A 17,226-nucleotide genomic window follows, 5' to 3' on the forward strand; every position below is an offset into this window, starting at 1 on the left:
GTTTATGCAGTGTATTAATAAGGGATTGAAAGGCAGAATCATTAGGATGTGCTTGGATAGATTATCAGGGGAAACCAGATTTGGAACATCAGTGAGGTATGTAAAATGAACAAGTAAAGAACAAATGTTAATTGTACTTAATTAGAAATGTACTGAACCACCCAAATTTAATTGTTGCATGTCTGCAAACATTGATGCCCATTAGTTTGTCTACAGCGACTGTTTTTGTTCCCCATGCCACCTTCTATTTTCAGGAAGGGGAAGTCTGAGTCCGTAGAGCTGGTAAAAGTAGGTCAGATGCCATTAATAAACAGGTAGTTCAAAAATGCCTTTGTTTAATTTGACATGTGGCCAGATGCTCAGCTCTAAATTCACACTGGCTGAGGATCTGGCTGGTCGTGTTCATGCCTTCCACTATCTACTACAAGAAGCTTTTCTTACAAGGATCTAGTAATGTAAAGTAACTTAAAATGGGTACACCAAAAAAATATGCTATAGCTATTCCCTTATTTTGCCATGGCTGGGGAAATAGATTAGTGTAAATAAAAATCAGACCCTCTGTTTTTCATATATCTTTCAAAAAATGCAGAGGAACGGACATGAGTAGCGTGGACTTGCAAAGAATTTGAAGCCAAAAGAAAGAGAGGAGTGAAATAGCATCTGATCTGCTTCAGCCTGAACAAGCAAATGTGCTGAAGCATCTCATTCTGCACTTCCACTGTGAGCCAAAAGTCAATGCTTGCTTGTGAACACTTTCTATCCTTTGAAAACAGCTAGTAGGGCTGTATCCTTGTCCTCAGTCAGTATTTTGGAATTTTTTAATATTTTTTTTAATATTTTACTTACAAATGCCATATGAATCAGACCTGGCATATATGTATGGATAAATAAGCTTGACAAATACATGCTATACGCTGTTTGCCCCAGTCTGTCCTCAAGGTAACACACTGATTAATTTAATCTGCAAGCTGTAAATACTTTCATTATGGGTCTTAGCTGAACCAAAAGCTTAAGCTTTCAAATTTCAATATTGTTAGTTTTCAAATCACTTTAAATGAAAGTTTTTCAAGTTTAATAGGAAATGTTGTAAACCAAAATGCATTATATTGTCCAAGTAATTTTTGTAATTTGTCATGGATCAAACCTAAAACATAAGGATTACAATAAGATCCAGACGGTCAGGGGTGCTCTGCTTAGTATCACACTTTTATCCTTATTTGCCTACTTTTTTTTCACTTGCTGTCCCTCATTTTTGTTTCTCAGTTTCTTATTTTCTCCTCTTGTTGCCTTCACAGGGTGGCCTTTTGGCTTTACTAGGGACAGTCTGACACCCAGTCTTAAGGAAGAACACATAAGGGTCATGCAGATGGTGAGACGTTATTGCTTGATCTTTTACTCACTGTGGCCCAGCCCATAGAAACTAAAGCGTGTGACAGGCTGTACGTGGGGACTGCACGTTGTGAGTGAGGCTCTGCGTGCTGGCAGTGTCTGAGCCAGTGGGACGTCCCAGCCTGTAGCCAGAAACCTGCTCCTGCGCTAGCAGGGGCTCTTGGCCAAAGGAAGGCACCAGGTCAAACTCTGTGTGTGCTTAGGAGTGATTATGAACGGAGTACTATTACTGGATCAAGTACACCTTTTATAAAAATATACAAACTTTAGTTAGTATCCTTTTTCCTTTTATGTGTACGCCTTTCAAAAAGCCTTTGCAGAAGACTTTGAACAGACACAGCATATGAGGTAAGATCATGCTCAGAAAAAAAAAAAATATTCAGTTAAAAAACAGAAAACAGAGGTTAAGAGGGAACAGCCAGTTCTTGCAGCATAGGGAGGTGACCAGTGAAGTTTTTCAGGAGCTGGTGCTGGGGTCTGTACTTGTCAACATGTACAGATATAACCTGGAAAAGGTGGTAAGGAGGTGACAGAGTTTGCTGATGATACTAAGTTATTCACATTTGTAAGGATGAGGGCTGATTGCAAAGAAATGCAGAACTGTATGAATCTGGGTATCTCAGTGATGAAGTGGCAGACGAAATTCACTGCAGATAAATGTGCATGATGTACATAGGTAAAAACAATCCCACTTTCACATGTAAAATTTAAGTGTAAAAAGGCTGTTGGCTGATCATTACCACCACAAAGAGGGATCTGAGTGTTGTGTTATACCGGTTTGTGAAAGTGATCACAATCATGAGCAGCTCAAAAAGCAGATCAAGTGTTAGGAATTACCAGGAAAAAAATAAAGAACAAAACAGAGAACACCATGATAACTTCACATAAATCCATAAATTACCAACACCTTTTATACTATGAACATTTCTGATCCTTTCATCTCAAATGCAGCCAAACTGGGAGGCACACCAGGAGGGGCAACAAAAAGGATCAAAGGAATTTCAGGGAATGAGAGGAATGTGTGAGGGATGGGTGAGAAGGGAGGTCAAGGCTATGCAGACCGAAAAAGAGGTGACCTAGAGGCTACACGATAGAGATCTACAGACTTGTGAAGGACACACATGTCTGAGGATCAGTTGTGTGTGTCTTTTCCAGTTCAAGAAGTAGGGGCCATTAAATGAAGCCAGGAGGAGTGCAATTTGGAACAGAAAAAGGAAATGGCTCTTCATGCAGCAGGTAGCAGATCTGTGAAAATCCTTGCCAGAGGACTTTGAGGGTTTGAAAAGTTTGCACAAAGTCTTGGAAGAGAAATCCACTCAAGTGTAGAAATGGCCTCCACTGCGGGAAGTTCCTGAGCTGATAATAATTGGTGACTGGGGGAGTATTAGGAGGAAGTATCTGAAGGTAGTCCTGCTCTTACTCATCCCCAACCATCTGCTTATGGTCATTGTTGAGACAGGATATGGGGTAGATGGATCCTTGGTCTTATATCCACGTCTGTCAGTATTTTCTCTTCCTGTTTTCCCTCTAATCAACTCCCCTCTCTCCTTAAAAATGTTTCCCTCCATTCTTTCTCATCCCTTCCTTGTATTCTGCCTGCACTTCCAGTCCCTCACTCCAGTCAGCCCAGAGTTGCTCTTAGATGCTTACTTTCAGTGATGCTGAAAACAAATCATCCTGAAAAAGAGAACCTCAGTACAGCAATAGGTCTTTCACCTCCTCTGCTGGTCACTGGGAAATGGAAAGAGTGTTAGTTATGCTTCCAGCTTGTCAGCAAGACAGAGAGTATTAAGGACTGTGTAAATAGATTAGTAAAGAGTTACTCTTTTCTAGAGCCAAGAGGATCCAGTCAGGACAGCAAAGGAAAGGAAGAGAATTTTGACATTATGAGAAGGAAGGTGTTTGGGATACCTGGATCTTAGAAAGCTACAGATGTGAGGTTACATCTAGAAGTCAGGTTAGCTGTTAGGAGTGACTTGTGCATGGGCAATAACTTATGCCAAAAGGGTCTGAACAATATCTTGGATTTTATGCATAGGAAACATAGGTTGTAAATAGAAGAAACAAAGCTCAAGAGTGAACATTGTATGTAGAGGCTTCATGGTCTTTCTCTTTAGGTTTCTGACTGCTCAACCAAACCAGAAAACACCTCTTCCTTTCAGTACTACAGACTATTAAAATCAAACACTTTTTTCCCCTGAAAGAAATTCTAGGTGCTTGTGGAAACCTTATGCTTTGAGTGATAATTTTGTAGTTCCAACCAACATCTAGCTCCTCTGTGGAGGACATAGTTGTCTCTTTCAGACAGAGAAGGTGGAGGCTGAGTCACAGTGACTGCATGGGAGATGAGTGATTACAGTCTAGCAAAGGAGGGAAAGGAGATGAACAAGAAGGAAGGAAGGAAGGATTAGCTGAAATATGATGGTATTTGGTGTCCAGAAGAATGCTAAGTAGTGTGAAGCAGGAAATGGAGGGTCAAGAAGCAAAATATAATTATCTGATAAGAAACTCAAGGTGAGAAAATTTCAGATCACCTCAGGATTTGCAAACAGCTGAAAAATTATTTTCAAATGCTGTTATGTTCCCTAACGGTCAGGGATCTCAAATACTGGCAAAGAAGTTGGATGCAAAATGTGGTGTTTGGTGACCCTCAGCCTCAGGCATTTGCCTTTTCGCTGTGAATAGCTGATATTGTAGGGTGCTCAGTGTACAGATGTAGAAGTGATTTTTTTGGTGTGGAAATGTGAGCATGGGCTGATGAAAGGTTGAAAGGTGGGATAGGTAAGACTGCTGTTGATCTTAGTGCTTCTGTTGAGATAGTTCAGATCAATCAGCTTTCTGTGGTAGCATACTGGAAGAGTTCAGGGCAAGCCATAATGTTTGGAAAGGATGTCTATGAAAGGGAAACACTATCCATTTATTGTCGCGTGTAGATAATAGCAAGAAAGGTAATGTGCAGTTGTCGAACACTATTTTTCCATAGAGCCATGGCAATATGCAACAAAGCTATGAATGCCATATACCGTACTGTTTTCGAAGATCCTCACCAGGAGGAGGTGGCATTCAGGGCATTGGGGATCTCCCCTAGAGAATACGCTTTCTTTCTAAGTATCCCCCTTAGTAGGCACACAGAACATCCTACAAAACAGAAAATAACTCAATCCTCACTCTGGCAACTGAGCAGTGCACCAGGGCCCCAACCCAGCCTAATGCATGGAGGACACTGAGAAATCCTGCAGGCACTGTGCAGCTCATCAGTGAATAATTTCTCAGCACAGCTAATAGTGTCCTTGGTCACATGTTGCTCCTGCATTGGAGACAGAGGTTCAGCAGTGGCAATCAAGAGTTGCTGCTCTCTGAGGGCCATGAGCATGTCTGAAGTGAGATGGGCTGATGATGTCCCATCTGCTCTGCAGTGACACTGCAGTGGGAAGTAGTAGCAACCAGTGCCACTGAGAGCAGAAAGTAGAATGAGAGATGCAGAGGAGGAACCTGCACCACTTTCACCAGGACTTCTTGTTTGGCATTCCTTTCTAAGCTCCTAAATAAATATAAATAAACAAACTACAATATATGATGTAAACTCTATACAGCTCCTACTATTTGTAGAAGATTTCCTCCTAACCCCACTAACCCACTTGTCAGGGAAGGTGCTTGGGATGAACTCCCAGCTGGCTGCAGCTTTGCCACCAAATGCAGTGGGGCTGACATTTCAGCCTCTCATTATTTTTGACCTAGAGCAGGAACGCTTGAACCATAGCTCATTAGAATCATAGAATCACATCCAGAGTCAAAGCTTGTGGAGCATGCTGGCGGGGAGCCAGCACACGTTCTCCCCCTCCACCCCTATAAAGCACGTTTCACAACCTGTACATGCTCCCTGCTACTATTTTCCCCTCTCTGTTTCCTGGCTCAGATCGACTCAATATTCCCCAGGACACGTGGCTACGCCAGCCCCATGCTACCAGTTGCACGGCACAGGATGCCCAGGCACGGAGCAGGCGAGGCCCATGTCACTGAGATTTTTTTTATAATGTCCAAGTGGAAAATAGTTCATATATATTCTTTATAATTCCAAGAATTTCCAGAGTTCCTGTCTTAAAGTTAGTGTTGTCACCATCGCGTCTTGAAAGAGATGAGTCAGCCCAACTTGAATTTGTAATAACATTGCCTGGATGCTGCTAGGAATTGATTGCTGTCCTAAAAAAAGGATAGATGTTGAGAAAAATATTGTGCCTGCCATTAATCTCTCTCAAAATTGATCACCATCAGGACAGGATGGTTTACTCTTGCTCCTAGTACTGGTGCAATTGCCAAATATTAGATATTATTAAATATATAAAAATATATATATTAGATATTATTAAATAAGAGTGTGATTGAGGCTGCCAGTGACTTTGCCAAGAGGAATGCTTAGAGAATTGAATGAGATGTTACAGGAGGGAAAGACTGCAATGTCCTCTGGCATCACACAGGAGGGTTTGGGAGGGAGGAGCTGAGATGAGGAGATGGAAGATGAGTATTTTTCCAACTAATACGGGGATCAAGGCTCTTCTGCTGGTATTTGTCACTGTACTACTTTAAATTGCAGAACTGTCACCAGGATGGGGAATAAGATGTGTCTGGCCAAGCTGGGTCTAGGACTTTCATTTAGGACTGTCTGTCATACAGAGGGTCAAATCCATCCTGTGAGTAATTAGACAAATCCCTTACCTCAGCTCCTATGCTCCACTATAAATCACTGGAGTGACAACAAAACAGCTTTTCTTTTGAGACCAGTAGGCAGGACTTTAGCTTGGAGCTGGTTTGTAATGTGATTTCAATGAAATACATCAAGATGACATGAAGTACACTCTTACCCTGGAAACTTTTCCCCATCAATAGTTATAAATATACCACGCTATTGTGCTTGGCATGCTGTATGCTAATAGAGGTGAGGGCTCTGAAACTCATTAGGAAAGGGAGCGGGCTGTGGAGCAGAGCGAGGACAGTGTGAAGCTAAGGTTGATAACCACGGCCTTGTCCAGAATAGGCCATGGGAGTTTTCTTATCTCACTTTGGCAGGAGGTGCTGCTAGCTTCCTGTGCGAAATCAGGAGCATATGCTGCTTTCCTCTTGTTGTTTGGCTTCCTCTGCTACACAAGACGGTTCCCAGCACTGTGATTATCTTTGCATCTTCAAACATGGCACACTCTGCTTCCTCAAGGGCTTGATGTATTCTTGAGAAGCAGGCTGGCTCCCCTCCCCCAGGCCACTTTTCTAGGGCCCCCGCCGATGCCAGCTCTGCGCATCACAGACCTTTTATAAAGCTAAACTTACTTCTGGTTGCATAAACTGTCCCCAGCCCTTCCAAATAAGTGTAAATTCCCAAAGCTAAGGGTGGTGAGCCGGTCTGCCAGCAGAGCTTGCCCCGTGCTGCACGCAGTCAGGCAGGCAGCACGTGCGGCCGGCTTCCCCTGGCCCCCAGTGCCAGCAGAGCCACTCTTAACCCTCCTTCCCCCTGCACTGGGCTGCTCTCAAAACTTGCAGGAGAATTAACAGCTTCTGTGTTTACAAAGGAATAGCCTATTTCTCAGGCTCTCGACACAAAGGATGAAGCGTGCCTGTGTGTGCGGGTGTGTGTGTGTGTGCGTGCACAGGCAAACGCACATGCGAGCACGCACGCAGGCACATGGCAAAAACTACTTAGGGGGTGAGAAACCTGATTACTCTGCTTCTCTCAGTGTTCAACTAAGACAGCAGAGTCCAGTTACCTTGCTCTGAGGTTGCATAATGTTTACAAACATACATTTGTACATGCACACACATCCCCCCCCCCTTAGCATTTATTATATAGGATCTCTACACATGCATAGTCGCACCCGCAAAGTAGGGACGTGAAAGGATCTGCAGGGAAACAGGTGTAAGAAATGCTTAGAAATGTGCTGGCAGATACCAGCTTGTTTATCAATCTCTGTGCACACTGTGTGCTTTTTCATTAACCTGGCAGTAACCCCGCTGTAAGCTTTCCTGAAGATGCAAAGCAGCGAGGCTCATCCCACAACAAAACATTTCAGGAATTCATGCGCTCCAGAGATATCTGGAGTAAGATTCAGATATCCAAAATTCAGTGGGATTTCCCTGCAAACACTGGCAGTTCTTGCTACAAATAGGATACCCTTGCTATTTTACTGAGTGGATAGTTTGAAATAACTTGTAATTTCTTTACAAAGCAGAAAAATTCATAGCTGATGTTATCCGAGGACACACGCAATGAAACATGAATTGAATTAATGGGAAGATGATTGTGTATTTTGGTCCCAGCCAGAGTAAATTTTTATATTTTCATTTTTCTCTCTTTCTTTCCAAGCATCTGTACTTAACACAAACATTTGGTTTGATGACTACATCTAAGTTCGCCAGAGCCTTTTTCTGTTACAAAATGCCTGTTGTTAGAAGCTGGTCAGGTTAGGAGGCAGCACTCCTAATTACTCCCATTTGTTCCTTCCCCATCTCTGCCTGATGCTGCTGGCTTAAGCAGTGGCTTCATATGGCACCACTGGCAGCAGCAAGAGGCAGGGTGACTGAGTACCAGCCTGAAAAGCCAGCTCAGGAGACTGGAGGTGTCTCATGTCCTGTCCCTAAGCTGTGTTAGTGTATTTGAGGTTAAAGTGAGAGCACTTGGCAGCTGAGGAGAGAAAGCATCTGGTTCTGCACCCAAAGGGATGAGTCTGAGTCTTGTCCTAGACTTTGCCTGGCAGCCGCGCTGCAGCTGATTTGTAAACATTTGCTGATCCTGCAGACCGTGGAGCCGAAGCGGCGCATACAACGGCACTCACATCTCCCACTGCGTACTGTGGGCTGTTGGATAATGTATTCTCAGCTTGATTGTGACTCCTTTTTTATTAAAACCATGGACAACAACTATTAAATGTATTCAATTTTCTACTATAATTGCACTAACATTGTAATCGGCAGTTTGGAGATAGTATGATATGTGAAGTCAGTAGAATTCACATATGTGCCTCCAGGGCTAATATTTCATCTAGTGTTTTACATATATTTTTCTTGTTATTGTGATGTTATTGTAATTATGATGGTGGTTTTTGTTATGGTATTAATGAGTAACCAGCACCTCATTGTGCTAAGCATCAACAAACACATAACACTGTCTTCATCCCTAAGACATTGCAACCTAAATATATACAGTCTTTTTCAAGGAACTATGAGGAAGAGTATAATAACTGAGCCTGGAGGCTCCAGAACTGCAAGAAAGGAGGTTGGAGAGGCCTTTCAAAGATGCACAAGCAGTTTCTGAATATGAATTATACCTTCTTTCTGTCTTTTACCAAAATATGTGTCTCTGTAAGGACTTCTATAGAAAGAGCACAAATTTTCAGCATTGTAACAAACATAAATTCGTTCTGTGGGGAAAGGAAAAAAACTTTAAAAATTACTTTTTTGTATGGTGAAATGAGATTTTGGGGTCTCTGTCTTCCTATACAGAGATTGCCCAAATATCCAGTCACAAGGATGTGCCTTTGATACTGCCTGTTTGGGTGCCTACAGTACTGGTATCATGAAATAAGTTCTGATATCTGCTATGGAATGGAAATGTTATCAGCTTACCAACATTATCATGTCTTCTGTGTTCTAGCCTTGTTACAGAACCAGACTTCTTCAAGCATTAAATGTGGAAAGTAAATGGCATCTACCTTTCTGAATAATTTTAAACCATTTTTTCCCATCTGAATGTATCAACTTCTTAATGCAGCTGTCTTTCATCCGCCCTGGCCTCAACAGTCATGTATTAGAAGTTGACTTTAAACCTGTCTGGAAGAAATGGCTGTGTAGATAGGGCTTTCTTGCCATGCTATTGCTCCCTGTCCTCTCTCCATGCATGAATGACCATGGCCTGCTCCTGGTTTTTGGCTTTTTCAGCTCACTGAGTCTCTCAATGCACATTAAGAAATTTGGGCAGACAATCATGTATCTGTGCTAATGATTGCAGCCCACGTTAGTTTACATATCGTCATTTCTTTAGGCTGTAATATCTGCTAAGACGCTGGCCAGTTTGACGCAAAGCTGCACAATTAAAAACAAGCATGTAAAGTTAGTGTACCATTGATATTATAAACAACACAAAGTTAAGCAAACTGCACAATTAGCTGAAGGGAAATGAACCTAATTCTTTGGACAGAATTGCATCACATGTCATTATTCAGTCACTGGGCTTTAAAGGTCATTTTTCCAAACAACTGATATACACATCAGAACTATTTGATTACAGATACTACAGTTATTATCTTTCAAATCCATGGAAGATCAAAGGAATATATCGTATTTGAAAGAGCTTGACCCTGCTGAAGGGTTAAGCTCTACTGATGAAGCTGGAATGGAACAAGCAACAACTAAATTTTGGATGAAACGCAAAACTAGATATCCTCAAAGAAGAACAGGGACAGACAGCATTTAAGAAGCATTCCAATGTGTTTATTTCCATGTGTACCAAATTAGGCTTTGGGAAACAAATTAGCTCTACCATGACCACACCTGAATGTTCTGATTACAAGCCAATTTGTTGCATAAGGCAAAAACAATTTTCCCTAAGATTTCCATTAATTAAGATGACTTTGAATTTTTTTCAGATTAAATGAACATTTAAATCCCTTTGGCAATTAGATATAGCTTTGTTTAACTTTGTTTTGCTAATTTGCAGGATTATGGCTATTTTTACTGTGTGTCCTGTAATCATTGAACCCTATTACTGAAATTTTGCCATTTTGTAATCTGAACTAAAGAAAACATTCAGAAATGAGAACTTGCATCATTTTTCATGATAACAAAAAGAACCTGCACATAGTAAAACAGCATCCAATGCATTATGGAATGGATCTTGACACAAATACAACTTGTCTTAAATTATTTAAGGCTGAAAATAATTTGAACTCATGTTTGAAGCCAAGCCTGAACCATGACAGTGGCTGAAAGCAAGACACCGGAAACGGGATGTTGGTCTTGCACAGCCCTATAAGTAGGCTCAGACTGTAAATTCTGACCTCCCAGTCCACAGTGGGTTAAATGTTAACACTGACTCCAGAGAGTTAATATTCAAGAAGGGGCTGTGAAAGTGGATCCAGTCATCAGGCTCCAAACCTCAAGATCTATGAAAAGTAACTATATTTGTCCAGTCATCACAGCACCTGCGGTTTCCCTGACCGATCACTGTTGCCAGATTTGTTTTATCTTACATGTTGAATGTTTCAGACTATCACCAAATCAATAAAATTTCAATTTTTGTGGTCTTCAGGCATGGATTTTGCTCTTATACTGAAGGATCTTTCGTCCTGAAAGCTGACAGCAACATAGGAAACAGGATCCAGAGCATCACTGAGCGAACGGCTGTAATAGAGGGCAAAAATAAGGTATGATTCCTAGGAGCAGATAGCCTTTCTGTGTGGCAGTATGTGTTGAAAAGACCCTGTAAGATGATATTGAGGTAAGAGTGAAGAAGCCAGTATTTCTATATCATTTAGATTTGAAGAGCTGCATACATGCAAATAACTGTCATTCTTGGTATATATCTGCGGAGATGCAGAGATGTAGTTATTTTTGCATGCAGTCATGTTAAGGTAAGTGACATGCCAAGAGAATGTATCAGTGGGATTCACCATATCTGGTCTCTTAGAGCTGGTCTGTAATATCTTGGGGCACCTCAGGAGCACAGGGGCAGGGTTCCAGGCCATCTTTGCTTCATTTTGTGACCTTGCACAATGTTCTGTTGTTTTTCCTATGAGAATTAAACAATTTACTCTCAGTAGAGAGTTTATTCACAGATGTGGTCCTAGATTATTAGATGACCAGATCTTTTCCTGCAATAAAAAAATTTAAAGGGCCAAATGAATGCAGATTACAGAAGTGAAGTTTAAGGGAGATCTCAGTCAGAGACAGCATGGTGGGATTCATCCCAGTAGCATTAACCATCTAAATGTTAAGTGTCTAGTCTAAGTCAAACATCCTTTTATGGGCCATGGGGAGATGCAGGCACTTCTGAAGGACGAGTAGGCTTGTAGTCTGTTGGTGTCTGATGTGGGAGAGAAAGCCAATGAGATTGTCTTGCCAAGGGCCATGGAGGATTGTCCATCAGTTAAAACCTTCAAATCAAGACGTTTTACTAAAGGATGCCCTAGATCAACTGCACTTCCGTGGGTTAGACATGAAACTGATTCGGTGTGTTTGGGTAGCCTGTCTTATAGAGGAGCTCAGGTGAAGATGCATAATGCCATGCCACTGTCACAGCATCTGGTTTCAAAGGCTAGTTTGGTTTGTGGCAGTAATGGCTGAAGAGATTGTAAATTTTAAAGCCTACCTTATTCTAGGCCTGTCAAAGACACTGAAAAGCTTTTTATAATTCTAAGGGCACTGGGGATATAGGTCTCCTTTCCTTGATGGCTGCCTTCAGTCTTCTGCATGTGAAAATGAGTGTAAACTGTAATTATTCTCATGTTAGGGCCCTTTCACACACTGCAGAATACATGGGGCTTTGCATGCAGCCAAGAATCAGGCCTGGGACTTCATTTTCTCTTGCTGTTGTACTCTTTAGAAAGTACCACAGGTGTTCATGGCACCATTCCAGCGCATGGGAACAGGCTGGATCCAAGTGAGGCATTTGCTCTATTTAGCTGGCCAGCTCTACATGCTTAAAGATCAAGGCAAAGATGGGAGCAAAGAGCTTCCTAGGGGAGACGGTCATAGGAAAGCACATGAAAAATGAGACATACAGAGGAATTTGAAGGAGGAAAGGGAAATCATTTCAGGCACAGGAAGACACAGTCTATTCCAAAGGGGGAATGATGAACAAAAGATGCTAAGAACCAGTTATTTTCCAGAAGGCATCTAGCCATGCTATGGATGAAATCCTACCTGCTCACAGGGTGCAGAAGGAGCGGTCTAATGACCAGATCTCATTCTCCTTGTGCCATGCATTTTGGAGACAGCGGAAGAGGAGTGGCTGGAATGTCAAAGCAACTTCCAGTCAACAGCAAATAAATTCCTCCCTGGAGGAAGATGCTAATAATGGGTCCTTGCAGCAGAACTGCAGGTTTTGTTTGAAGTGTTTGGCAAGCAGCCCTTTTTTAAAAATGTGCCTAGAAATGAACCAAGGAATGGTCTCTGCATGTGTTACACAGAAAGTTTTGCAGTGAAACTTAGTGGTTCTTCTTGGTATTCCTTGTCTTCATGCTGCTTAGTTCAACTAAGAAACGTCTACCTTGCATTGCTTTATTCCTCCTGGTCCCTATGGGGAAGGGGAGGTTAGTGAAACAATCTCTTTGCTCAGCTTTTTCACAGCTTTTCTAAGGTTTCTTCACTTCTGCTGCTCTTCCTTAGTGTTTCAAGCACAGCTGGATTGGTATTGTAAGTAGAAAATGCTTGTGCACACACAGCTGCTCTAGAGCATCCAGGATTTTTTTTTTTTTCCCCATGGCAGTCTATAGCTTTTCACTCTTTGCAGTACAAGAGTCATTCTTGGTCTTCCAGAGCAAACTCAAAGGGACACAGTTCAAAGAAAACCCTTCCTCATCTGCTGGGATATTGTAAGACTATGGATAGCACTGAGCTCACTGAATGAAGCACGTCATCACAAGTGCCTGTCTCTGATGGACTGCTACTGTGGGCAGTCCTGCTACTGCAAACTGCTATGAACAGCAATCTGAGGCACTTCCACATCGACGGAGCCCTAATATCTAAACAGAGTGTCTACCCCACTTCCACATCCAAGCATAGCAAGCATGGTAAAAACAATCTCAAAGCTCAATGGAAACAACAAAGACATAGGAGACAAAGCTGTAGGAAATGGATGAAGAAACTCAAAATGTTGCACATTTGGGTTAGCATGAAAGGAGAAATGTGGGTGACCACAGGATGAGATTATTGTAATCAAGGGAAGAGATGAACAAGGAATGGTCAAAAGGTTTCTTTTAGCAATCAAGGTAGCTGTTTTCACCTTACTTAAAGACATTGTGCCAGTTCCACCCGTTTCCTGTATGTGCAACATCTGAGTCCCTCCAGTTTGGCTTTTCGCTGTGGTAGGTTGATTGGTTGTTTGTTTGTCTGTGGTTATCAAGTAGCCACAAGTATATTTTTAAAGTTAGAAACACCTCAAACCCTGTGTCTGTATGGTGAAAGTAATGCAGGAAGCCTGTGCTACATTATTCTTCTGGTGACAGAGAAACCGTGATAACAACAGTGTTTTAGTAACATTTCCGTTGAAGCCTCTCTAAACAGACAGTGAGAAACTTGAGTGGTATAATGGAAGAACTAAGCTATGATACTTAATCATAAAACAACTCTTGAAGTGATTTGATTCCCCCACCCAAAGTTTTCATTCTCATTTTGTTGGACATTTCAGTGACTTCCTACAAAGTTGGGCTATTCTTAGTCTTATCATGTAAACAGGTCACAGACACTCTCCTGTCATTCAGCTGCTAAAAACCATCACTCCTCAGTGTTCCCAGCTAAAGCTAACTGCTATATATAACTCAGGACTAATGCTCGTTATTATTATTCTTAGCACGATCAGTGTTTATTAAAATGTCAATCTGTGAAGGACCTGCAAGAATGAGGTACAAAGAACTGGTGTATTTATTGGTATCAGTCCGTACATATCGGGCACCTGGTCTCTCCTGTTTGTGCAGGCACACACTGGTTTATCAACAGCTTGAAAGAAGGAGTCACTACTCCTTCTACTGGGTACAAGGGACAGGGAGCTGCAGGAGAGGTGGACAAAGATCCTGGGCATGGAGAATGCACAGAAGAGAGCTAAGAAGATGAGTTCAGGTGACAGAGAGTATAAAGTGTTGGCCAAGAAGAAAGGATGATAAATTCAAGGGAAGGAGTTAGTAGACAGGAAGACAGCTGAGTACAGAGAAAAGTTGGAGGGAGTGGGACAAAACCCCCTTGATTTTGGGAAATAGCCTACTAGAGCCACATTCTTGAGAACCTGGAACGGAACAGAAGGTCCCTGACTGCCCCATCCCTCTGCTGCTAGCAAATGTTGGGATTCCACTGACAATAACAGGTACCATGAAAGCTGGGTCCATGTCACAGCGCATGTCTCCAGGAACTGTGTATAAAGAATCGCAATGCATGAATTTGTGGTTTTTCATTTGTATGCTTATATGTATGTGTATATGGACTTGTTTTCCACTGCATAAATACCTTATTGACACAAGTTTTTAGTGGTCCCGTCCCTTGTGGGTCACAAAGCCACTTGATTTCAGGGAAAATGGAAAGTAATGGCCCTGTAACAGGATTCTGCAAGACCAGACATAAGCTCAGCCTTGTCCATCTCTGTTTTGGCTGTCAGTGGTGGGTTAACCTGACATGTTCTGACTGTGAGTATTATTAAAAACTGTGACTGTCCAACATAAAGGTGGAGTGCTAGATAGTCAGAAGAGACTTGGACGTCTTGGACATGACTGATAAGGTGTGACCATGCAAAATAGGATGGGTCCATCTCTCTGTCTTCTATGCCAAGCTCTAAGCTTCTAGCTCTCTTCCATGTCCCCTCATTACTGATGAAAGGAGGAAGCACGTGTATGTCTGTTCTCGGTCCCTACAAATGCCAGCTCTCTGGCCAGTACGTCTGTGCTGATTGGCCATCTGGAACCCAAAGCAGAAGAGAAAGCTGTTTAGCTCACTACAACAATGCTCATTTTGATCTTCCTCCTCTACCCAACAGCTGGTTTTCATGAAATGCATGAGATCTTATGAGCTTTGAGCTGTCTGTCAATTTTGGTTGAAACTGGGCAATGGGTTCAAAAATTACTGAGCACGTAGGGGAGGAGAGGATACTGGCAGACAGATGGACAGGCTGGCAGACAGATGGATGGACAGACAGTCTGATCTTCCTAGGAAGCCAGGCTAAAGATAGCAGTGGGAACGTAGCTTGCCTTTCTTTCAGCACATTGTAACTTCTGGGGCCTTCCCAAGTGCTACTAGAATCGCTGTCAACACTTTTAAATAGATTGCTGGGAGGTGCCAGCTGAGCCAAGCCCTTGGTGAGATTAAAACCAGCAGAACTTGGCATCTGCCTCTGCCGAGCTGCGTCTCCCTCTGGCTCCTGAAATCGATCCCCTCCCTCCGTGTGTGAGGGAGGTGTGAACCGAGCGCTGCCTCACGCCACCTGTGTCCCTGGGGAGGAGGGCAGGGGGTGCCCCTGGCATCGCTGTCTGTAGTGTGATCTCCTTGCAAGTCAGCGAGCAAGGACAACACAGGATGCAGAGGGAAACTGCAGCTCTGCTTGCTAAACAGCAGTGACTTGCTTGTCTGACCCCAGGGGAGAAGAGGGTGCTCTCCTGTGCATATTCATGTCCTGCTATTGAAGGTATTTTGATGTTTCTTCTGTGGCAGTCCTGAAGGTGAGGCATGTTGTCCAGATGTTTTGCACTGATGCTCCTTACCAACATGTGAGGTATGCAGATCATATGTCTTTGGCATAAGCAGACCAATCCAATGCTATGCTGTCAGTGTTTCAATATGGGTCTTCCTAAATAGCGTTCCTTTAGCCAAAGATAAATCCAAGGGGGTGAGGAGAGCATATTTTAGTTTATTTTCTTTTTTTTTTAAACAAATACATCTTCTTAAAAGCATAACTAGGAGGGAATCAACAGTATGTGGAGACTTGCACTAACCTGCTTAATGTTGAAAGGGCAGTATTTTGCTTTTTAAATGTATGGGCTGTTTCAAGAAGTTAGGACAGCAGTCTCTGAATGGAGTGTGTTTATGCCAGTGTCTGAAGAGTCCTTCTAGGAGTCAGGCAAGAGTCAAGTTGCCAACCATTTTCTGAAACATCCTCTTCCTTCTTTGCCATCAGTTGGAGCAGTGGGAATCCTCTATCTAAGCTACTTTGAGACAAGAGAAATTCAAGCAGACCCTCCAGGGGAAAGACCAGCCCACACTGTCTCCAAGCACAACACTCATGCCAGTTGCTTTGCATTCTCTTTTCCCCCCAGTCTGTTCCTCATCAGTTTCCACCACGAACAAACCTGTAAATTCCTCTTCCATCTCTCAGGATTTCTGCTTTATGCCTCCTTTATTTTCCAGCAGAAGCGGCAGCAATATGGGATTTACTTCCCTAGCCCCTGGCTTTGAGATGAGCCTGTAACGTCGTACTTCCGCTGAGATGATGGGTACAGAAAGGAGGAATAAGGGATCAAAGCATTGGTGGTAAATGTGGTTTGTGGACAGATGATGCTCAAGATGCTGAGCATGCCAGGAAGGATTTGCCCTGTTCTGTCTGATCATGGCAACTGGATTCAGACTTTCTGTATATAATGTGATTGCAAATCCAGGGCCTGAAACTCTCTGTTGTGAAGCCAGACAATACAAGGCTGGGAAAACTTTTTCTCTTGCTCCTTTTGCAGTAATAGCCATATAGACGAACCATGCAGCACAGACTGATCTCAGACAGCCATAATTGCTCAATAAACAACAACATGCCAGGCTTAGTTTTGTACACGCTGCTTCTCTGGTGGGTTTTGGCTGGCATCCACAATGCAGAACACAGACTGCACCACTGGAGGGCTCACAAACTGTTTAAAGAGATGTTATCTTATCCTTATGACTAATTTATAAACTGAAAGATTTATGCAGAGACATGTTGTCTCTAAAATATTCTGTTCTGTTGCAAAGTCAGTCTTGCTTTTTCCTAGACACTATGGCTTTCTCTGCCTTAGTCAAGTAAACATACCAATAAGTGCTCTCTGGCACTAAGGCCTGTGTTCATAACATTTATCTCCCTTGCCCTCCAAAAGACATTGGTTGCATGGAAATTGACTGGTGGAAGTAATCCTTGGC

The 17,226-nt window shown here is 42.5% G+C and overlaps 1 protein-coding gene across 3 annotated transcripts in view; it reads left to right on the forward strand.

Annotated features, from left to right (window-relative positions):
* Positions 1–17,226, forward strand: part of FLT1 (fms related receptor tyrosine kinase 1) — a 115,352-nt gene that overhangs the window by 42,794 nt on the left and 55,332 nt on the right. For all 3 annotated transcript variants that reach the window (XM_074815916.1, XM_074815917.1, XM_074815918.1), the window contains exon 11: positions 10,679–10,793. In XM_074815916.1, the coding sequence (XP_074672017.1) occupies positions 10,679–10,793 (115 nt within the window). The remainder of the gene's footprint in view (positions 1–10,678; positions 10,794–17,226) is intronic.

The sequence above is a fragment of the Strix aluco genome, chromosome 2, assembly GCF_031877795.1.
Source record: "Strix aluco isolate bStrAlu1 chromosome 2, bStrAlu1.hap1, whole genome shotgun sequence".
Taxonomy (NCBI): Eukaryota; Metazoa; Chordata; class Aves; order Strigiformes; family Strigidae; genus Strix; species Strix aluco.